Raw genomic sequence first — 23,322 nt, 5'->3', positions numbered from 1 at the left:
TGATATAAATCGTCACTGTTTTAACTTTTATTTCAGAAATGTTTAGTACTTATATACTATTTGTATTACAAATATATTTACATTAATGATTAACAGCATCAATGCGCTGCTTGACCAGATGCATGTCCTATTATAGCTTTCTGAAATAAGTAATGAAATTATTAACAAATTGAAGCAATTTAACGTTTTTAACAGCACTGTAACGTCTCTGACTATTAAAATAACACTAAATGAAATGGAATACCTTTAATGCTGGAATAGCATTTGTTAATTGTAATCCCAAACTTCTAACTAGTACAATAGGAGCTGCTGTTCCTTTATATAACCGATGTAATGCATCAATAGTCAACATTACTGGGACATTATAGCGTTGTCGCAATGTTTCATATTTCCTTAAATAGTTTATATCTCCCAAAGGAGCTCCATTTATAACAGCTTCTGCAAGAAGTTGGACCAACAGTGTCACATCTCCAAACCCTAAATTTACTCCTTGACCAGCTAATGGATGAACTCTATGTGCTGCATCTCTGAAAAAATGTAATATACAAATTATTACTTCACTTATTACAATTTTTGTTGTATTGTATGAAAAGTATGTAATGTGAATAAAATATACTCTTAATATATGTATATATAAACTTGTTGTTTTACTTGCCCTACTAAAACAGTTCCTGTCTGTACATAAGATACAGAGTGACCAAAGTGTAATGGGAAAGCGGCGCGTGATCCTTCTATAATATCTGATATTGATGGTTGTAATTGCCTTGTTACACCAGTTTGTAAAGATAATCCGTCAAGTAATTGTTGAAGTGCGCGCAAACCACTTTCGACTATGCCATCTTTTGGATAGACTTTCCACAAAGCACTATTTATACTATCAACAAATTCTTCTTCAGAAACTTTTAATAGCTTTTTTGCTTCATCTGTTGGTAGTGACCATACGAGAGAACTGAGGCTATCTGTTAACTATAATAAAGGGAGAAAATAATCTAGTACAATACTTTACTTCTTTCTAATTAATTGTAAAACATACTGGAAGTAAGGCTATTGGACCAGTTGGTAAAAATCTTTGCCATGCAACAATATTTTCTGTAGGCTGAAATGAAAATATAATTAATATTGCAGTAGATAATACAGTGATTATTTAATAACTAAAGTTTACCTCTGACAGTTTAAGAGTTGCAACTATAGCCATTTGATTGTAATCCCATTTCAAATATTGTACACCCATTACTGTTCGTACCAATGAATTTACACCATCTGCTCCAATCTAAAGTAAATATTCAGTTTAATATAGATGAAGAATCAATTCTAACAAAATTTACTATACTATCGTACTGAAAAGTGACAGAAAGAAATCAGGATATTGTGTAGAAATGTAGATAATGTAAACAGGATGGTGTGTGGAAGGGGAAGAATTAACATTCAAGCAATGTGTCTGGAAATAACTTCAGTTCTGTACCACATTTCAGTGGGAAAACTGAATGTACTTTTAGATCAAATGTGCTTTACACTTGACCTTGTAAGAATTAATTATTTTTATGTACAAGTATTTAATACTTCTTTAGAGCTATAACTATTTATTGTAAATTACTGTTCAAACTAATATTGTCATAACAAATACAATTTTAATAAAAGTAGTTTGGATCATAATTATTTAAAAAAATTAAATTACGTAATAATATAATTTCTTAAATATAAAATTTATTTCACAAACATAGTATCAAGGAAAAAATAAATGAGTATGATTACTTCCTTAAAGGATGTTGATATCAGTTGCATGAAGTATTTCATAGAAGTAAAATTACACAATGTGCATATGTTTTAAATAAAATGTATAGATTTTATATTGTGATGTCTGCATAGGATAATACTTTGAATAAAAATTTATAGCACAAACTCTCTTTTTGGAATACACTTACAAGAAGAGGCAGTGAAAGCTAAAAATATGCCAGTTCTGTTTTACAAACATGAAGGAACATGTGTGATCTTGTTTCAAACTTTATTGGTAACTAAAATAGGTTTAAAGTGCAATAGGACACTGTAAGTGTAATTTACTCCTTCTGTTATATACATGTTTAAAAGTTAGTATAACTATTAATAATTTTTTTAGATAATGCAATAGTGTTTAAGGGCTAGAAAGAGCCAATGTGTAATAACATGTCAATTTTAAAAAAGAAATCATTTTTAAATAGATTATTGAGTAGTCATAATACTCAAGGAGAGCCAACTACAGAACATGTAATGTCGCCGCCTACCATCCTTATTAATGATACCGTAAGTGTAAAAAATGTATCAGGCATTTATTTTATTAAATATAAGTAATTTCAGGAAGACTGTGAAGAATGCGAAAATATTTGGATGGATAATATAGAAAAAAGTAGTATTAGTTCTGAGCATAGTTCTGAATCTGTTGTAATATGTCATATAAAAGAGAAGCAAATATCAAATCAACAATTGTGGAATACAGAGGAGATTGTGCAAGCATTATCTAATCTTCCAGCAGGAGAACATGCACTTTCTCTTATTCCTACTCTTCATGGTGACACTCTGCGCAAAGTTATTGATGAATTTTCAAATGCTAACTTTAGTGAAGTGGCATTGAAAAATCAGAAAATTACTATATCTTCGTTTGCAAATGGGTACAATTAGTAGTTTACTTATAATTATATCTATTATACCTAATATAATTCAAATTCTATTTAATATAGACACATACAAAATACGTCACTGAGCATTGAAAATGAAGTAGCTGCAAATGCAACTGCTTTGCAACTTTTTACAAGATGGCCAAACACTTGTCTTTTAGTTTCTTGTTACTTAGGTCATTTAGATTTAGTAAAAACTCTATTGAGTAAAAATGCAAAAGTTTCTGCTAGAGATTGTGATGGCAGGTATGAAATTGAATGACAGAATGATCTAGTTTTTAGATATTAATCTGCACATTTTATAGAACACCACTACATTTAGCAGCCTGTGCTGCATCAGAAAAAATTATAGAAGAGTTAATAAAGTATGGAGCAAATCCATGTGAGTGGGATTTTAATAAAAAATATACACCTTTACACTGTGCAGCTGCTATAGGAAATATTGCTTGTGTTAAATGTTTATTAAAATCACGAGCTGACGTAAATGCTGGTCTGTCTGGAAAAAGTCCTCTTTACTATGCTGTCCTAAGTAATGCAGCAGATTGTGTAGAAGCATTATTGCAATCAGGTGCTTCTCCTAATAATCCTCAGGTATATGATTACAAGTATTATATTTGTTACAATATTACAAGTATTTATTTTATTCTTATGCTCTTAATGTTAATTAAATAGGTTTATACTGAAACACCATTACATGTAGCAGCAAGTCTAGGTTCTGTTACATGCATGAAATTATTACTAAATTATGGAGCAGATGTAAGAGTACAGTTTAGTTCTATGAGGTCTACTCCATTACATTTAGCAGCTGAAGAAGGTAGTGCAGAATGCACAAAATTACTATTAGATGCCGGTGCAGCGTGTGAAGTAAAAAATTCAAGAGGCCAAACACCAATGCATTTAGCAGCTCTGTCTCAATCTGCAGAAACCTTAGAGACACTTATAAATTTTGGCGCTAAAGTTAATACCGAAGATAACGACGGTCGCACTCCATTACATGCTGCTGTCGCAAAAGTGACTAGAGGAATAGAATTGGTGAAGATTTTGATACAGGTTCATTCATTGATTATCCAAATTACGCGGAAATCATATAACTGTTAAAAACTATGTATTTTATTTATTTTAAAAGGCTGGTGCTTTAATCAACAAAGCGGACAAATTTGGTTATACGCCTTTGCATATTGCGGCATTAAATGAAAGTTCGTCAACGGTAATGGTGTTATTATCGAAAGGAGCAGATGTTACTGCAAGGACAAAAGGTGGTATTTCTGCATTAAGTTTCATCGTACGTAGAACCCCGGACGTATTGCCAAGATTTATATCGCGTTTGGATCAAGCAATTTCTTTACATGATCATGAATTAGGTGATCTTGATTGTGAATTAAGACTGGATTTTAGACCACTGGTGCCTGGTGGAAGAGGAGAAACAGATTTGATGCTTTGTCTGGTAGAAGTTGGACAAAAACAAGTATTAAAACATCCCTTGTGTGAAAGTTTCCTTTATCTAAAATGGTTGAGAATTCGTAAATTCTTTTTATTAAATTTAATATTTCATTCTATTTTTGTTGTATTTTTTACAGCATACATTGCTGTCACATATTTTTGGAATATTGATAAATTTAAAAAAGTACTTTTTTGGCTGGTACTAATATTTACTGTGGTATTAGCTGGTAAAGAATTTTTTCAAATGACTCATGGTATATATATTTACATTAAAAGGTGGGAAAATTGGCTTCAATGGAGTGTTGTGTTAGTATCAATTATAGTATTACTTGTGCCAATAAATGACTGGCAACATCATGTTGCAGCTGTAGGTATTTTATTAATTTGGATAGAGTTAATGATGGTAGTTGGAAGATTTCCTATGTTTGGTCTTTACATACAAATGTTTACACAAGTATCAATTAACTTCTTTAAATTCCTTGGTGCTTATATATGTCTCATAATAGGTTTTTCTTTAGGTTTCAGTGTGTTACATAAAAATTATAAGTCTTTTACTAATCCTTTAGTTGGTTTACTAAAAACTATTATAATGATGTCTGGAGAATTGGAATTTGAAGATGTATTTTTTGATGATGATGCACCAATTTTATATTCTGGTACTGCACACTTAATGCTTCTAAGTTTTGTTATTTTAGTAACAGTGATTTTAACAAATTTAATGATGGGCCTTGCTGTATCAGATATACAAGAATTAAGAAGGTGTGCTGGGTTGGATAGATTAGTGCGAAGAGCAGAACTGGTAGCACATTTGGAAAGTATGTTATTCTCAAAGCTATTAGATCACGCTCCAAAAAGAATAATGAAAGTGTGTAGACAAGGTGCACTTCTCTTACATCCACCACATCATTGTGCAATTCATATTCGTCCCAATGACCCCCGTGAAAACCGTTTACCACGCGAATTAATAAAAGCTGTATATCATTTAGTTAGTGAAAGAAAAAATCGTTACATAACTGGAAAAAACAGATGTATGCATAATACAAATAACAGAGAATCGGAACATATTAGATTGAGTAGACTATATAGTACAAGTTCTACAAATGACAATAGTCAACAACAATTTAATGAATTGGCTATAGAGTTGAAAAGATTTTCATACAATATCAATACCCACTTAGACAATTTAACCACCAAGGTTGAAAATATTGCTAGAGAATATCGTAACTAAATACGATATGTAACATTTACTATATTTGTTTTATATTTTTCATTTACTTACCAATAACTTTGTTTTATATGTTTTTCCATTTTGTAATTGTATTTCTGCATTATCTCCTTCATTTACAGGTAATTTGATGCTTTCAACTTTAGAGTCATAAACTACATTCACATTTTCCTTTTCTGTTAATTGCTTATTTACTCCATGTAATAATAAGTCATTTTCAACTATATAAGCAATTTCTTCAGCTAAATAATCTTCATTGAATACAATCATAGCATCAGAACAAGCATCCCATACCTACTGAATATTTTACATTTAATTGCAACATTTGTAAAACTATTATACAAGATAAAATAATAAATCATTTTTTAAAATATTTAATGCCATTTTTCATTCTAAACTTTGGTAATACCTGCATTTTCCGTACTGCACAATATCGTGTTGCTTCTATATGTTGCCAAGCTCCTATGCTTGAAAGTAAAGTACGTGTTTGTTGATTTAAAGCAACTACGCGATTAGAGTATTTTTCTGGAAATTTGTATTCAAACTTTTTACCACCTTCTAATAAGAGGACTCTCTTATTTTCGAGTCTTCTATTATTTGCTATTACAACAAAAAAAGTAGGGCATTTATAAAATTGTTAAAGAAATATTAAGTATTATATACACTAATTTAAGATAAAAAAAAGAACATTAACCTAATGCACATGCAAGCGTTGTTCCAACCATACCACCCCCACAAATAGCAATATCATATTTTTCATAATTCTGTGTAGCCGTACACTGATGCCTTATTAATGTTGTTATATTCGGGATTATACATTTACGTTTTTTCAAAATTGATGTTAAAATATCGCAGTCTACCACTGCTTTTATGATACCCGCCATTTTTCCTGTTATATTTATGTCAATTTATGTGCGATACAATGAATACAATCTGTAATGTTAAAATACATTATTGGATGCACTTAACTGTGCTAAATTTTCAGTCAACATGTAAATAAAATCGTTTAAATATTTTTACTTGTTTAATTACTGTCATTATATTATAATAAAAAATTTATTTGTATCTTTTAAAATTATTTACTTCCACTGTGTAGTATATTTTATACACAATTTTGATCGTGTTATCTTATTCATACTATTTTTTTATTTAACAATCATACAAAATGTCTTTAATTAATAGTCTCATCTTGTTCACCATGGTGACGAATATAGTGACGAGGTTAAATACATTGATTTTTCCTTGAAGTTACTTCACGTAGTGATAAAGATTTCACAAAATAAATAATTTTATTATAATTTTAATGATCGTAATGATTGTGTTTTATAATCACGATGAAGTGATGATGGATAAAATATAATTGTAATTTCTAGTCGTTTATAATACATACTTATGTCGATATTTGAACTTTTTCATCTATTAACTTATCAACAAATACAGAACTGTAACTATAAATTTCTTAATTAAGGTAAGTATCAATACTCGTAAATTTTTAAATAATAATAGTAGAAATAATAGCTAAAATTTCATACCTTTTAGAAGATTAATATAAAATTTAATAATTTATTTCGCAAGATAAATTGATTCGTTTGAACAGCAAAATAGATGTGCGACTTTTCTAAAGCGATTTAAATTGTTATAGACTTGGCACACTCTTATATTTAATTGTTTAAAAATAGCAATAAAAGGATGTTATTAAGATTAAAACATAATTTTATATATAATTAGCCTTAGAAAAATTGGCATTTATTTTTTAATTTTTTTTTAATTAAAAATTTTATAATCCATAAATAAAGAAGATTTCAACTATTGCAATAGGTAATGACCGAGCACAGAGGAAATTCATTTTACAATTCTTGCGTGAAAGTTCCAGTGGATCCTTATAGTAGACAACCAACACCTTCTTATGAACGCCTTAGATTAATAAAAAGCAATAAAGATGACAATATTGACATCAAATGTAAAATAAATTTTACAAAAGATGATCAATTTTTTAACGAGTACGAGATCTCAAACTCCAAAGAAATTTTTGACAACTTTTTGGAATTTTTAGAAAGCATACCAGATTATGGTCAAGTTTATCATTTGTCAAACGAGCAATTTAAACAAAAGGTAGATTACCTAAGAAGGAAACAAAAGTTATTGCTAGAAAATTTGCAAAATACATCTACTGATCATGAGAATATAAATATATCCAATCTTTCAATATCAAAATGTAATGAAATAAAACCAAAAATTAAAAGTAAGGATAATATTAATGATTTAACATTGAATGGCAAAAAATGTTCCTTAGAAGAATTCAGAGTTTCTAGTCCTATACTTTTCACTTCTGATAAATTTAATGGACTTACAAAAGATCAAGATCTCCTTATAAATAGGTATTTGTAACTGAATAAACATAAATACTTTTTATGATATTTATACTGTAATTTTGTTATTACTTCTGGTTATAGTAGCAAAGGTAAAAACAGCAGAGAAATAAATTCAGCTAGTAAAAGTTGGAGAACATTGAGTAGATTAAATAGCAGCGATAGCATAGAAAGTGACATAGACAGTATAGAAACACAAAGTTTACCAGCTAGTGCTACAAAGGAATGGCACCCCACTGTCCCTAAGCCATTTAGTTTTACTTTAAGGTAATTTGAAACATAAATAATTTATGGTATCGTGGAGTGAAAGATCATTTTCATCAATTTTATGCATACAAAATTTATAGAGAAGAAGCAGAAAAATATATGACCCGTGTCGAGATGGGAAAAGAAATGGAACATAGAAATCTAGAAAATAATAAAAAGAATATTCACAGAAAACGACGCATAAGATCGATTCCACTGACATCCAAAATTCCTCTTTATAACAAATTACTAGCTGAAAAGGAGGAAAGGTTTGTCTTATTTCATATTTCATCACATAATAACGTATAATAATATGTGTACGTTTGTTGGGTACCTACGTTTTAGGAGTCGTATAGTTCGCGAAGAAAGCGCCTTTAATTTAATGTCTCAGGTACGGCCTTTTAAGCTTGAATGTGATCGTCGAGCTTGGAGATCTTTAGCAAGATCAAGCCCCGATATTCGTAACAGAATCGTTAACACGAATATAAAATTTAAGGCTAAACCTGTACCAAAGAATCTTTTTAGTACCGAGATATATGATCGTATGCTTGAGGACGAGTACTACAGGTCTGTGTAATACATATGTATATTAATGTTACAAAATTGTTCGTTGTACCAACATATTTAATATAATATTCAGACAATTGCAAAAAAAAATAAGGGCTGCACAATTAATGAAGTCTTCCTCGTTGCCTCCATCAATGGCGAGACGAGAGCGCGTTAAGTCCGCGTATAAACGCTCACAAAATACAATGAAAAATTATGAGGAGAATACAAGCAATAGGAATACATCGCGACCATCAAGTAATACTTCAGTACCATTAAAAGGATATAGATCTATGATGTCACTTTTACCATTACGGGGAAATAATTTAGCAGCGATTTTAAGATGCCAGGTGTCACGGTATTATAAGACCATGTATATTTTCAGTGACCATCTTTTGTTAACATTTCATAGAAAAGGAACAAACGCTTGCGTATTTGTGTTGCAGAGAAAAATTGGAACGTGAAATAAGAGAAAGAATGGAAGAAAAACGAAGAGAACACGAAATGAAAATCAGAGAATCTTTGATTGGACGAAATCCAGTGTGGAGGGCTTTAAGATCAGCAGCAAGGTACGATTCATTGAATATATCGTATGACGTCATGAGTATATGTATAAATTTCAAACGTAAGGCATGAACACGAGAGAGATCTTAACATTCGGACCTCTCTTCGCCGCGACGAAGCACGCGAACAGGCGGAAAGACATCGTTTGCAGATGGAAATGATGATAGATCGTGTGACACAAATACCAACGCTTTTCGAACGTCATTCTCAGGTGAATAAAACTTATAATAAGACATAATAAATGTCAAAGAATGAATTATTTATGAAAATGTTATAGAGTTATCAGTCGTTAATGAAAGCGCAGCAAGAGAGTAGCTCAAAAATGTCGCAGCGAAACAAAAAAGAGAAGCAACAAAAGCACATCTCAAACAGTGCAGATTCATACGTTGATTGCGGAAACGCATCTAGACCGGATTCTGGATCATTGACTAGTTATTCGGGAACTTTATTATCCACGAGCCAATCCTCGAAATCGTCAAATACGAACACGTCAATTTCTGAAAACTCGACAGCCAAATCTCAAGTATTATTTTCCAAAAGAAAAGGAGATCGCGGCCAACTAAAAGTTTCAATAAACGAGACTGCTGAGCTAATTGAAGATCAAGACAAGAATGGTGAATTACATAATAACCAACATTCCTTTAGCGGCAAATGTGACGGGAATACATTTCGAAACGATGAATATGACAAAGAGAGATAAGTATCAAACATTTATTAATTGCAATAATTACTGATTGTAGTAAATCATAAGGGAGCAATAGCCGTGAAAGTCTTAAAAACAGTCGTATTTATTATCTGTAAGGTTTTATATTTTATTCTATACATGTAGCAAAAATAGAAATTCAATTACTTAAAATTCATATTAATGTAATTACATAAAAAAGTGGGTCCAAGGCAAACATGTTGAATAGTAGATGAGACCAATATGTATGTATATGTAATTATGTATAATCGTAACGTATCCGTTATTGCGAGTAACAACCTCAAAAGTAGAACACAGGATATATTCGGGTAAACAATGTTGCTTCCAGTGTAATTCATGGAACGCGTAAAAGAAATATTACGTGTTAAGTTATTAGCTGTATAAATGCAACTTGATCAATAATTTAAACTCTGTTCACATATGTTAATTTACTCCCTAATGGTATCTAAAATCCAGTCCATATAATATACAACTTTAGTATAAACACCGGGAAATCCTGCCGTGCCACAATTTTGTTGCCCAAAACTGACAATTCCATATTGTACATATGTCACATTGCCATTGTATACTGCCAGTGCTTGAAGCGGTCCACCGCTATCTCCATTGCAAGAATCCTTGCCTTCGTTGCCACCGGCACACATCTGTTTATACCATACTTGCACTCTCTTTTCATATTTTTTTGCACACGTGTTTATATCGACCACTGGTAACTGTACTTGCAGCAACTCATAATTACGGTTTGGTTTTCCCGTAATGCCCCAACCCGTTACCACCACCTGTCGTCAATCACAAAAATGAGCGATACGTTTAACGGATAAAACATTAACATGTAGTAGGGAAGTAATTAATTGGTGTTTACTTTTGTTTTAGTCAAGGTAGCGGCTGTTCCTATTGGCATACAAATCGGTCGAACACTTTCTGGTCTAAGATCAGCGTCCCTGTCCAATCGTATCAAAGCAATATCGTTTTGCAGTTTGTCGCGCAAGTATCTCGAATGAGAGTGAACGCTTTCTATACCAAAGTCCTGATACTTTTCAGCGCAGACCACCTCGACACCGTCTGCTTCTTTGTCGCAGTCACGTTCCGTGCTGAAATCGTGCTCTCCTAATCGCACTCCCACCAACCTCATATCTGAAAACAACCTGATCATGTGAACACAGTGTTGATTTTTACATTTATATGTATGTTTCAAGCTCGGAATGTTTCGAGTTTAGAATGTTTCAAGCTTGAAACATTTTAAACACGAAATACATCAAGTTAAATAAATCTTACAGGTATTCATACATATATGATACTATGTATAGAAAATACAGTATTACGATGATCGATTCATGGATTGTGGGGCCTGTTAAAACGCGGGGGTGAATTTCAGGAAACGTTCTGATTCCGGCTTACGCCCCAGCCCTGTGTAAACGTAGATTGACATAAACAATAGGTGCAATGTAAATGCATCGCAAATTGCAAACGAAGCGTTGCAAAAGTGTTACGACGAACTTACCATGCTTTAAACCGGTAACACAATGAGCGGCCGTGAGCACGTATCGTTTGTTGATTAACGATCCGCCGCATCGAAATTCCAGCTTATTTCCCGCAATGCTGTAACTTAGTAACGCCATCCATGGAAAATCGAATACGCCAGTTTTTTTACCGCCAACAATTTTTTGTTGCGGAACTGGTCCACACGAAGCGTCGTTCAATAACCGCAAGTTCACGTGATTAGCAACATTTGGAGGATCGGGCGCCTGGGCTCCCACGTTCGATGTGCCCGTTGATGTCTGAAACGATTAATAGTACGTTATATTATCCGTTCAATTCATTTCCCTTTATACGGCAATTTAAAAGCACGTTGCACCGAACGTTTACCTGTTGTTCGCAGCACACTTTCGGATTTATACCTTCGAAGCCGCATTGTAAACTAATCAAATAATCGCGCAACTCTTTGGTCACTGGTTGCTGTTTTGTCAATCTTTCTATCAATGGTTGGCACTGATGTATATTAATACAAGTGCCAACTTTGTTTTGGGGAGTGTAGCATTGACTTTCTGTAAGAAAAGAATTATTTTTTTGCCAAACAATCTATCGCGCACATTTTTTTCTATCGACAGTAGGAATAACATAAGGATCTTGCGTTTCATTGGTATTCAGCGTAGCGTGTCGTGATCGTATTAATGATAAGTATTAAGCTAATGTCACGAACAGAGCTGCCATTGGAGTTAGCGGAACTCGAGGCAAAAGTTGATATCATCAAGAAGATGCAAGTTTTCTTATATGTATATGGAATTTTTCACACTACTAGATAGAAATCAACCGGACTTTATAAAAATCTAGTCATAATCTAAAAATTGACTCGACTTATAAAACTCATCGCTGCATTTTTCATTTATCGTTGGTTGGAGTTCAAGTTTCAGCGATTAATTGCTTTTGCAAATCGAGATAAAAAATAATATAAATTCGTTCGTTTAATTTTTACAAATTGCGAAAGCCTCTAGGGACTCCGCCTGGAGCAATTGCTCCGTTTGCCAACGGAGGAATCGAAGATCAACGTTATCGAAGATGCGCGTATGCAACCGGCGTTCATTGCACCGGTGTTCATTGTTAACAATGATTGACAGGAGTAAGAATATCAAATCGAAATTTTCACGCTCGCAACAGTAACTAACGAGTGTTTACCGTGAAACAAACTACTGAAACGTTGTATCTGTTTCGCGAATTATTTACGAAATGATACTCACGCGCACTGATCTCGTGCAGAACCAGAAGTAGAAACAATAGCGCGTGATGGATCATGCTGGCTCCGAATGTCAACCTTCTATTCCGCTTTTCTTCCAACAAATTTAAAATCGTTCTCGGGGCTTTCTAGTTTTTCCTGTCTCAAGGAAATAACGGTATTACACTCGCGTGATTTTTCGAATCATTGGCGAAGCGAATAAACCAGTTTTGAAAATTGTTTACTCGTTGCTTCCACGGACAGGAATCTTGCGCGTAAGCTTCGTCGTACTAACTGCTGCCCTCTACTGATTGCGAGTTCAATAAGTATTGCAAATTCAAAGGAAAATAAAAAGAAAAGAAGTTGTGAGAAGGAGAAGGGGTTACCAGGGAAATTCCTTTTGCATAAGAAGAATGCATGGCGTTCTGTCGTGATTCGTACAATTTTTATTGAGTCGAATATTTTCTTGGAAAGTAGTGGCAGTTTCGAGATAACTACAATTTCCATAAAAGGAAATCAACGTATTTTTCTTCCCCTCTCGTAATCTACATATATTTTATTTGCCAATTTCTTTGCGATACATACTTTGTTAGTGAAAGGATTTTTACGTCGAAGAATTCGTATTCTCGTCAGTTGATTGGAGGTCATATACTACTAACAAGACGATTTAGGAATTTCCGATTTTGACGTCGAACTTCTTTACGTCACGTGACAGGTAATGTCGCGTCGATTCCAGGTAGAGACTGTCATATATTTCCGTGTACTTTTCTCAACGTGTATTATCCGTTTACAGAACCGATATAGTTTAATAAATAAAGACCGGAAAGACTAATTCATGTTATCAGTCTTTTCTTTATTGCAGTACGGTTGAATTTTAAGAATACGTATTAATTTGTTTTCGATCGAAGATCAGGAAATATTAATAGCTTTCAAATTGATAAAGCGTCGAAAGGTAACTTTATTCGTTTACAAAATAACAACATAATACAGTCGTACTAATTAATACAACTATAGTATAGTAATAAAGTGCAATCTTATACAATTTTATCTCTATAAACTTTGCGATAATTCTTGCCTTTGAGATGCAAGTTCACTACGATATCGACGCTACGCAATAGCTTAATCATATTAAACGCACATAACATATTTTTTCCTCGATAATACGAACCGCGACAAAATTTGTATATATTACCAAAGTTACGATCAAACGGGTTCAAGGATACGTTAAAATCTCTATGTACATTATTTAACGCGTTCCGTGCCACGTGTGCCATTTATGTACATGCAGACTATTTATTTAACTCTAAAAAATGTAGTATAGAACAAAGTACATAAAGTTTAATCGTTATATATTATAACATATTAGAAATTTTTCTCTTAATTAAAAAGTTAATACTTACAAATACGCGCTGAATTTTATTTCAAATTTCAACACTGATTTTGCTTGTTAGTCCAATTTTTTTCGCCTTTTTTCGTTCGTTATTTTTCGCGATTCACTTATTTGTAATATATACATTAAAAGGAAGAAGCGGGAATTGAACGAAAAGCTGTCGTTTTATTATTTCAACATATTTTATATGATAATATTGATATTAAAGTTGAACTAACCAAAATCAGCATGCGAGTCAGTTTAGGAATGTTTGATTTAGATATAATAAGTAACAAGGCAGGTAATATTATAAAGGTTGAAGCTTGTAATCGTCAGAGAGTACTAAGCTCTCAATTTGCTGAGTATCCATGGAACATAATCGATTACTTTGGTATAAACACCGGGCCAGTTTAACATGCCGCACGGCGATGGACCGAAGGAGACGACACCGACAACGACCCACCTACCGTTACCGTCGCTTCGTCTTTCCATGGTCATCAAAGGACCTCCAGAATCTCCGGTGCACGAATCTTTACCTGACTGACCACCTGCACAAATCTGTCCGAACCCAAGCGGCACTCGTACCGAGTTGTATCTATTCTTGCATTGTTCTTCGTCGACAAGCGGTACAGAAACTTTCAGTTTGACGTTTGACGAATATCCAGTTTCCGTTTTTCCCCAACCGGCAACGAACAGTTTCCGTCCCATAGAAGCAGTAGGTGGTAGACATATTGGTTTAATATAATTCGTAAACTGAACGTCACGATTTAACCTTAGGAGAGCAATATCGTATCTTTGATCTCTTCTTAGCGGATCGTATTTTTCGTGACTGATTTGCTCCTCGATGCCAACGTTGACAACTGCGTCGGCACAGACCATGCCGTCTTCGCCATCCGTCACGCAATCAGGGTTGCTGTTAGTGTCGTATTCGCCTAACCGGACACTATCCAAGCGCCATGATTTTGGTATGTCCTTACCCTTCACGCAATGAGCTGCCGTTAAAACGTAACGTTGGTTGATCAGAGTTCCGCCGCAAGCCGCAGTGTGTCCATTTGCTAATAAATAGATTTATACGTTAAATAGCAAACTCTCGTTGGTGAAATATGTATATCTATGTCGTATGTTTGGGGAATACTCGAAATGAAATTCGATGAGTATCTTGAGAGAAGATAAACCCGAAATATGATACTTTAGCTTTATTATTTAGCTAAAGCTTATTTAGCTCTATTAGATTAATCGAAGCTTATTCGAATCTGATTCAAATTTAATCTAATTTATATTTACTTCGACTCGGGATAAATGACCGAACTGGCGAAACCACAGAGAGATTTAGAAATTTACAAACTAAAAGTTATCAAATTTTCCGTTTATATGATCAGTTCTATCATTTCTTCGTTCCTACAACCATGTCTAGTTAATTAAAGTGTGAACTGATACCCTAGTTAAGATAGCCGCGTTCAGTGGCATCCGCGTCTCGCATTCAGGCTACAAGAGAATTGCACTTTGTATTTGACAACAATCAGGAAATGACTACGATACTGTTTCATGCTTGAATTTATGATAGAACAGTATCGATTAAATTTATTTACTATATGAGCAATTGTATCAGGTTTCAGCTCGATTGATCACAAGTGTTATGTAGCTGAAGTATAGCTACTTTTTATTCGATTTTTAAAACGTTCTTACGTTTACGGTATATTAGGAGTGTCATCCAAGGAAATTCGTCGATATCCGTGCGTTCTCCACCTATGATTCTCGAAGACAGGTCTTTGCCACAATCGGAGGGTAACAAAGGATTGTTAGAAAAATTATACTGTGCGTTTGGATCGCTCACTGCATCACGCTCTAGGGTTTCGAAATTATTGTTTCGATTCTCTGTGCAACAAACTAGAGGATCGCTACCCTCAAAACCACAGCCTGACTGTCTTAAAAAATTTGCAGTTTCTGTCGTAAGGGGAACACTTTGAAGAAGAGCCAAAAGTTGTGGACACTGTCGTATTCCAATGCATCTGCCAGCCACACCATTAGGTGATACACAATCCGATTGTCCTCCGGCATCTAAAAGAGAAAGTTATTTTTTCCAAAATGTAAAAATAACCGACTGAATGGATCATGTCATCGTCGATTATGTGGCATTGGAAACATGCAATTCCAATAAAATCGATGTTTTCCGTGTATTTTTAATCTTCCTTATTACTTTTGATCGTATCTAAGGAAACGTTGATCAATCACGCTTACGCGCTGTCCGTAATAAATGCTAATTTTTCATCGTTAAATCTGTCATTGTCAATTTTTACATTCTGAGGAAAACAAAATTGCAAAACAAAGCAGCGAGGAACGCAATAAATGAAATAAATTGACAAAAAAAAATACAATGTGAATTGTTTGTGCAAGGTAAACATTTTTTGCAGGCGCGTGTTTGAACGCTATATAGTAGAAATAATGAATTTTACTTACGAGTAATAATCAAACCAAGTATCAACACTTGAGAGAAGACACATAAAACGGATGATTTAATCATTTCTCATGAGTTACCTGTCGCTGCAACTAATACTGAGCGTAGTGAAAAGTAAATGTATCAAACCTCACTGAGATGTTTCTTGATATGTCGTGATTTTAGATATGTATTAATTTTTCGGCGCCAGTTTAAAATTACAACCGATGCGCCTGAAAGTAAGATTCCAACTGACGATGTCGCTGATATAATGACCGGAGTCAAGGGCAACTGGTTCCCCACCAGCCACAATTTTGTCGAATAATAAACTAATCATTTAAATAACTCCGATTTTCTTTAAAACTATACGTACATTATTTTTTACCGAATAATAATCTTTATATATTCAACGTGCCCTTCGAACAGATTTTAATGTTCGCACATTTTTTTATATCGATTTATGAAGCGTACACGATGCTCGAGTCATCGGGGAAAGAGATTGAGGAAAATTCCCTTTTCATTTTTCCTGTTAGCTACGTCAAGATTCATTGTAAAATTATTATTTTAATACACACGTTTCTAAAATTCTTGAATATTTTTCATTGGTACAAGACAAATAATATTTATCTACGTAAGTTTTCGAACAAATGATCTTCGAAGACGATTCATTTACACTAATTATATTATAACAGTGCATTGATTAAAACTTGTTTATTATTATTTTCTAACTGCTTAACGAAATTATCATTTTTTAAATAAAAAAATATTGTACTAAACAAAACAGTAGCGTATTAGATACTTTTTGTTTTATTCGCACATGAATTTCTGAATTAAATATCACGATGTAATAATAAAATGTACATATTTGAAACGAAAAATTGAGAATGGCTGTGGACGCTGATACATCGTCATTATATACACCAAGCGATGTATCGCGCATAAAAGAAAACTGCGATTATAAGAATGTAAGATTTATTTGAAATTTAATTACTTTTAACATTATTTAGAAATATACATACATCTATCACAATTTTAATATTTTCAGCATGTTTCACACAAAACATGCAAGTCTTCCTATTATATTTGCTTGGGAGTTTTAATGCACACGATACAAAAACAAATTCAAAATAAATGTATACAGAATGATGACTTGTATTTAGTTGGTTCCAAATATGTAAAAAAACTTCACAAGTGGATATGTCAGTGCAAATACGACCAAACATCTACAAATGAATTTTTTATGTCATTTATCGTTTCTGTTGCTTTATTTGCAATGGGTATTAAACTTAGCAATGAATTAGCTGCCTGGAAATTAATTTAATTTATTACATAGAACTTTGAAAAGATACCGCATACAATATAATTATTTTAAATCTGTAGGTTCTAAATACCAAATTTGTATTTGCACAATTTTGTACTGAAAATATATAAGTTATTTTTACATGTACTATTTTAAACTTTGTGTTTAACATAAAACATAACACAGTAATACACTGATATAAATAAGAATTTTTCTTACATGACCTTGTTTAAATAATTAAAATTTCACTGTATTTGAAAATATATTACAGATAGCTTAATGTATTCGTTGGTACATTTCAATCAATTTAAAATCAACATTCATTATAATTCATTTTACAACGGATCTATTGTTAATTTAATTTTAAGAATTAGCTCGCGTATTCTCATTACTTTTAACAGTCTTTCCACTTTCGTCGCTGGAATGTCCACTATCGTTTGATGCAGGTTCAATATCCTTAACTACTTTTTTTAATTTACTTTCATCTTCTTCGCTATCACTGGAACTATTCAGTTCATCAGAATCAATGTCCGGGTCTAATAATATTCTCTTTTTATTTGGTTTAAAATCTTCATCAAGTTTTCTTTTTACTCCAGTAGTGGCAGCTTTGAAACCTTCTTCGACAGCATCTCCAACCCTTTCTGTCAAAACCGACCTTTCGCGTTCGTAAGTTTGATCTTTAAATTCATGTTTAGGTTCTGCACAGAGTCTTTCTAGTTTCTTTTTTTTTCGTTCTTCTGCTTCTTTTTCTCGGTTTCCTTGTTTTTCGATCCATGCTTTCAATCGCTTTTCTTCGTTAATATCACGAAGTCTACGGCCGCTTAAATCTCTACAAGCTTCTCGATTTGTTGTTTTTTCAATCTGCGCTCCGATGGCTCGTAACATCGAACCGAAACCTCCTTTACCACCAAATAATCGTGGTATGATAGAAACGTAGCCATTGTAGCAAACTTCATTTTCATCCGCAAGTTTTCCATTATGTACAAAGTAAAAATTTTCCTGTGAAAATTTAAATAAATGGTTTTTTAAATAAGTCTTTCAATATATTAAACAAAATATTTTTAAGGTTAGGTGCGATACTTACTGACAAGTCGTTCAAGCGGTCACGTAGTTCATGAATCTTAAATGCAGTTTCTGTAGTAAATATTTGTTTTACACCGAAGGCAGTACTTATTTGTACAGTTATCATCCTTATTTTGTTATTTTCCTTTGTGTTTTTACAGGTAACAAACTGTTAACGCAGCGCACAGATTGTATATATAAAACGAATGTGAACACGATCGACGTAATTCGAATACAACGCCCCTTACGGAAAAATGATGAAATTCTTATTTATTATGTGTTAGATGATTAAAACTAGGTCTGTTTGATAAAAATCATGACGTTACGCTTAATGAAATTAATTAGTTATTAAATAATAATCTAAGGCTACCCAGGGTGACAAGCGGTATACACGAGGTCATTTTGAATAATTAATTACACGTTTTATGGATATATTTTGTGCACTTTTATGATTGAAGAATGGTCAGCAATGCATTATTTACATGGTTCAATCATAAAAGTTCATAAATAATGTTCGGGTAATGAGTAATTAATTATTTTGTGTCAGCATTGCGATACGTACATGAGCTGCCTATGTCAATTCTACTGCGCATGCAAAATGTAATATTTCGGCACATTGACGACGTAGTATGGTTCCTGAGGCATTTAGAAATAAATTTCTATTAGGGTTTGATGCGTTTTAATGCCTAATAAAGCCAGAAAATGAATTTTTGTCGAATTCGGTCCAAAACGGTACAGGTGGCGCCATCTAGCGGCGAGCGGCGGAACTACGAAAAACTAAAATTTCGATTTTCTCGAAAATTAGGGACTTTTCCGAAATTCTGAGATATACAAATTGTTCCTTGTCGCCTACGGAATCGAACGAATGTAATTATAGCCTGTTAGGACAATTATTAAGGAAAATAGAAAAATAGCCCATTTCATGGACTAAAAAATTGGCGTCCATCTAGCGGCGAAAGTTGAAACTACAAAAATAGAAAATCTCGATTTTCTCGAAAACTAGGGACTTTTCCGAAATTCTGAGATATACAAATTGTTCCTTAACGCCTACGGAATCGAACGAATGTAATTATAGCCTGCTAGGACAATTATTAAGGAAAATAGAAAAATAGCCCATTTCATGGACTAAAAAATTGGCGTCCATCTAGCGGTGAAAGTTGGAACTACAAAAATATGAAAATGCGATTTTCTCGAAAATTAGCGAACTTTGAGTACTTCCGAGACTCAGAAAATGTTACGTGGTCGCATTAGAAGCAAAATAAAGCAATAAAAGTTTCCTGAAAGCTTTAATAAAGAAAATAAAAAAAAGGACATTTTATGGAGAAAATTTGTGGCGCCATCTAGCGGCGAAACTGCGAACTAAATTGAAAAAATGTATGTCCCAACACGCGTTAAGGAAAAACATATAAAGTAATATTTCGCAATTTTGACGACGAAGTATGCTTCTTTAGACACTTTAAAGCAATTTTTGTTGAATAAGTTATTCATTTTTTGGCCTATTAAGCCCAGAAAATCAATTCTTATTTGACCCTTCTACTGCGTGTTGGGACATACGTTTTTTCAATTTAGTTCGCAGTTTCGCCGCTAGATGGACGCCAATTTTTTAGTCCATGAAATGGGCTATTTTTCTATTTTCCTTAATAATTGTCCTAGCAGGCTATAATTACATTCGTTCGATTCCGTAGGCGTTAAGGAACAATTTGTATATCTCAGAATTTCGGAAAAGTCCCTAGTTTTCGAGAAAATCTGGATTTTCTATTTTTGTAGTTCCAACTTTCACCGCTAGATGGACGCCAATTTTTTAGTCCATGAAATGGGCTATTTTTCTATTTTCCTTAATAATTGTCCTAACAGGCTATAATTACATTCGTTCGATTCCGTAGGCGACAAGGAACAATTTGTATATCTCAGAATTTCGGGAAAGTCCCTAGTTTTCGAGAAAATCTAAATTTTAGTTTTTCGTAGTTCCGCCGCTCGCCGCTAGATGGCGCCACCTGTACCGTTTTGGACCGAATTCGACAAAAATTCATTTTCTGGCTTTATTAGGCATTAAAACGCATCAAACCCTAATAGAAATTTATTTCTAAATGCCTCAGGAACCATACTACGTCGTCAATGTGCCGAAATATTGCACTTTGCATACGCAGTAGAATTGACAAAGGTAGCTCATGTACGTATCGCAATGCTGAAGTCTAGAGGATCAGATTTTTCGGTGATTATTTCTCCGTGGCAAGTCCGATTAAAAATTTTTTTTTCTATGTCCATCTGGATGTACATACGCATATGCGTGCAAAATTTGATGGGGATTGGTTGAGCGGTGCGAAAGAAAAACGCGGACAAAGTAGTTGCAAAGTCAAGTATAAGTGCTTCGCTCGCTTTCGGCTCGCTCGCTCAATTATCAATTTTTAAAGGAACGTCGTCATTCATTATCGATACACCAAAAGAAAATCATGTACATTTAAGTTTGTATTTTACAATAAATTATCTCAACAAAATTTAAGAAATATTTTTCAATTATTATTCCATATCGAATAGTGTATTCTTGAAGCTTTGTACAATGCATAGGAACATTATTATTACATAATTTGTCCTGTGAGAAAGTTCTTATTACTAAAAAATAAGTTATATATACTATTTTAATCTCCTTGCGAAATGGGTGATCCACGGTCGCGTTTAGAACCTTTGCCTTTGCCTTTCGTTTTCGTTTCCCGTTTTCTGCTTATCGAAGATGTCGATGTGGTGGATGTGGAATCCGCTGGACTCGAATGACTGGATCCTTCGCGATCCCAACGCGCTAAAGCTTCCCTTAAGTTTTGTCCATCTCCCTCTTCGTATGTATCTACATCTACATGAAGATTATCTTGACCAGTTTGCGCGTTGTTTCCAGATTCTAGATTTGCTCTCATTTCTTTTCTCTGATCTTCTGTATGTTGAGGACAGCGCATAGATCTTGTACATAACTTCTTCGTATGTTCGGATATTACACCACAAATCTGAGTTAATAGAATTCTTTTATCTTCTAACGACATATTTTCATAATTCGAAGGGGAATTTTCATTACTACTATGGATATGTTCGCTAATGCTTTCCCCGTTTCTTTGATTGTTCTTTTGTTGTTTCGTTCTTTTTATACCATTACGGTCTTTTCTACGTTTACGCTTATCGTTATTTAAACTCCAGTCAACATCGTCATCATCATCGCTTATGCCACCACTAAAATTGCTTAAATCTTTTGAATTATTTGCTATGCGTCTTGATGCAATTCTTGAACTGTTTCTACCCATGCCCATGCATTTTTCTAAATGAGTAGCAAAACGACACGCAGCCACTCCTCTGTCACAATTTGGGCAATTGCATTCTTGAGATTTTTTGACTGGATGTTGACCAAAAACATCCAAGCCTGGAGAATCTTTAAAAAATTTAATGATTAGGTATATTCAACTTAAATATGTTAGTATATTTTAGAAACTCTTTACTGAAGATTAAAGGAATAACAAATAAACATAACCTGAGCAATTAAATCGAATTTCATTCGGTAACATTCCCTGAAATTTGAATATTATCTTACCTACGATAGCGTACGATTCGTCATCGGGTATACCTTCTTCAACGTCTGAGCTACCAGTTTTTGTTGTACGGTGTACGTCGAAAACAAATCCCATTAGAACCTCATCCAGAAGATCTTCATAGATCTCTTTCGTCGCAATTTCCACATTTTCACTTTTGGTCATAAATTCCAAAAAGCGTCTGTTCAATTCTTGAATTCTTTCTTCGGTCACAGACATTTTTAAGCGTTCGGTTAATCGAACGATAAATTTTACTTTCTGTTTACTATCCCGGAATGACAGTTCTGCGTTCTAACATGTGTACTTTTCGTGAATTTGGTTAAGGCATATTTATACAATTACAGTATTTGATATAATACGTAGCAATTGATCCGCTACTAATATACGAGAATATTTAACCACGAGAGTATTTTTTCATGTACGAATATTTCATGAAAATTATTGTCGTAAAGTAGCATACCTGTATCGTAATTTACATCTTATTTGCGGTGACAGTAGGAAACTTAAGGAACTCTCGATTCCTCGCTTATGTTATCGACGAATGGTTAAATTAAAATTTCTATCACAACCGAAACCCTGTTTCAAATTTTACGATCAGTAGAAAATCTCTAAAATTTGTTAGTTTGATTACAGGCAAAGTATAAAATATAATATTCATGCTAGTAGCGTTTATGTCAGGCATTGTACAGAGCTCCGCTACTACTTTTCTAAGTCATTCCAAGTTTAGTACTTAATTAAAAAAATGTAATTTTTCTAATTTTCATTTCGAACGTTATCAACAAATTATGATGTCATTATTTCAGTTCCATCGTGATCACAGGATACTTTATTAATATCAAAGGGACATAAAACTAATTTTACTAAATTGCTGCTAGATGGCACTAGTAATGTTGTTTTCAGAGAGCGCATGCGTAAATATAAATTTAAAGAGCGTCTAACCATCGAGCATCGTTCCGAATATTTTCAATTATTTTAATTAATTATTTTACAATAAACTATTGTTTTTCAACTTTTTCGGAAAGTCTATATAGTCTATAACATCAAGACGGATTAGATGTTTCTTTGTTTGACATTTACGGACGTAGGTGTTGAATTACACGCTTTTATATCTTTTCATGAAAAGAAAAGTAAGCTTTAAGAACT

At 33.3% G+C, this 23,322-nt stretch overlaps 6 protein-coding genes across 14 annotated transcripts; 2 read left to right on the top strand and 4 right to left on the bottom strand.

Annotated features, from left to right (window-relative positions):
* Positions 1-5: 5 nt before the first annotated feature.
* On the bottom strand, positions 6-6,197 carry Coq6 (ubiquinone biosynthesis protein COQ6, mitochondrial). Of its 2 annotated transcripts, XM_012294583.2 has the most exons (8): positions 6,008-6,197; positions 5,723-5,913; positions 5,368-5,607; positions 1,163-1,270; positions 1,034-1,096; positions 656-966; positions 245-527; positions 6-140 (listed from the first exon to the last, which is right to left on the bottom strand). In XM_012294583.2, the coding sequence occupies exons 1-8, from the start codon at positions 6,195-6,197 to the stop codon at positions 99-101; spliced, it is 1,428 nt and encodes a 475-aa protein (XP_012149973.2). In that variant the 3' UTR covers positions 6-98. The 2 variants fall into 2 exon arrangements, with proteins under 2 accessions (XP_012149973.2, XP_012149974.1); XM_012294584.2 differs by lacking the exon at positions 1,034-1,096.
* LOC105663725 (transient receptor potential channel pyrexia) lies at positions 1,317-5,686 on the top strand. Of its 5 annotated transcripts, XM_076536179.1 has the most exons (9): positions 1,317-1,522; positions 1,894-2,043; positions 2,114-2,277; positions 2,332-2,642; positions 2,712-2,894; positions 2,954-3,239; positions 3,321-3,698; positions 3,775-4,744; positions 4,829-5,686. In XM_076536179.1, exons 3-9 carry the CDS (start codon positions 2,149-2,151, stop codon positions 5,314-5,316), a joined length of 2,745 nt encoding a protein of 914 aa, XP_076392294.1. In that variant the 5' UTR covers positions 1,317-1,522; positions 1,894-2,043; positions 2,114-2,148; the 3' UTR covers positions 5,317-5,686. The 5 variants fall into 5 exon arrangements, with proteins under 5 accessions (XP_076392294.1, XP_076392292.1, XP_076392293.1 ...); XM_076536177.1 differs by having other exon boundaries at positions 3,321-3,680; positions 3,775-5,686; XM_076536178.1 differs by having other exon boundaries at positions 1,318-1,522; positions 2,114-2,241; positions 3,775-5,686.
* Positions 6,198-6,686: 489 nt separating the features above from the next.
* Positions 6,687-10,149, top strand: LOC100883008 (uncharacterized). 3 transcript variants are annotated; one of them, XM_076536183.1, is made up of 9 exons: positions 6,687-6,781; positions 7,132-7,691; positions 7,770-7,949; positions 8,030-8,197; positions 8,274-8,495; positions 8,569-8,847; positions 8,921-9,043; positions 9,105-9,249; positions 9,316-10,149. In XM_076536183.1, the coding sequence occupies exons 2-9, from the start codon at positions 7,135-7,137 to the stop codon at positions 9,736-9,738; spliced, it is 2,097 nt and encodes a 698-aa protein (XP_076392298.1). In that variant the 5' UTR covers positions 6,687-6,781; positions 7,132-7,134; the 3' UTR covers positions 9,739-10,149. The 3 variants fall into 3 exon arrangements, with proteins under 3 accessions (XP_076392298.1, XP_012149975.2, XP_076392297.1); XM_012294585.2 differs by having other exon boundaries at positions 7,767-7,949; positions 8,569-8,832; XM_076536182.1 differs by having other exon boundaries at positions 7,767-7,949.
* Positions 9,809-16,417, bottom strand: LOC100882895 (uncharacterized). Its single transcript, XM_076536594.1, has 8 exons — positions 16,275-16,417; positions 15,504-15,875; positions 14,161-14,872; positions 13,524-13,555; positions 11,605-11,783; positions 11,240-11,516; positions 10,601-10,872; positions 9,809-10,517 (listed from the first exon to the last, which is right to left on the bottom strand). Exons 1-8 carry the CDS (start codon positions 16,336-16,338, stop codon positions 10,170-10,172), a joined length of 2,256 nt encoding a protein of 751 aa, XP_076392709.1. The 5' UTR covers positions 16,339-16,417; the 3' UTR covers positions 9,809-10,169.
* A 1,387-nt stretch (positions 16,418-17,804) lies between these two features.
* LOC105663724 (splicing regulator SDE2) lies at positions 17,805-18,856 on the bottom strand. The gene is made up of 2 exons (XM_012294577.2): positions 18,636-18,856; positions 17,805-18,550 (listed from the first exon to the last, which is right to left on the bottom strand). The coding sequence occupies exons 1-2, from the start codon at positions 18,738-18,740 to the stop codon at positions 17,915-17,917; spliced, it is 741 nt and encodes a 246-aa protein (XP_012149967.2). The 5' UTR covers positions 18,741-18,856; the 3' UTR covers positions 17,805-17,914.
* Positions 18,857-21,108: 2,252 nt separating this feature from the next.
* On the bottom strand, positions 21,109-23,017 carry Sgf11 (SAGA associated factor 11kDa). 2 transcript variants are annotated; one of them, XM_076536412.1, is made up of 3 exons: positions 22,640-23,017; positions 22,182-22,470; positions 21,109-22,022 (listed from the first exon to the last, which is right to left on the bottom strand). In XM_076536412.1, the coding sequence occupies exons 2-3, from the start codon at positions 22,396-22,398 to the stop codon at positions 21,250-21,252; spliced, it is 990 nt and encodes a 329-aa protein (XP_076392527.1). In that variant the 5' UTR covers positions 22,399-22,470; positions 22,640-23,017; the 3' UTR covers positions 21,109-21,249. The 2 variants fall into 2 exon arrangements, with proteins under 2 accessions (XP_076392527.1, XP_003707427.1); XM_003707379.3 differs by having other exon boundaries at positions 22,182-23,017.
* Between the last annotated feature and the right edge of the window lie 305 nt (positions 23,018-23,322).

This window comes from Megachile rotundata, chromosome 10 (genome assembly GCF_050947335.1).
Source record: "Megachile rotundata isolate GNS110a chromosome 10, iyMegRotu1, whole genome shotgun sequence".
NCBI classification, from domain to species: Eukaryota; Metazoa; Arthropoda; class Insecta; order Hymenoptera; family Megachilidae; genus Megachile; species Megachile rotundata.
This window is presented reverse-complemented; position numbering and strand designations above follow the sequence as displayed.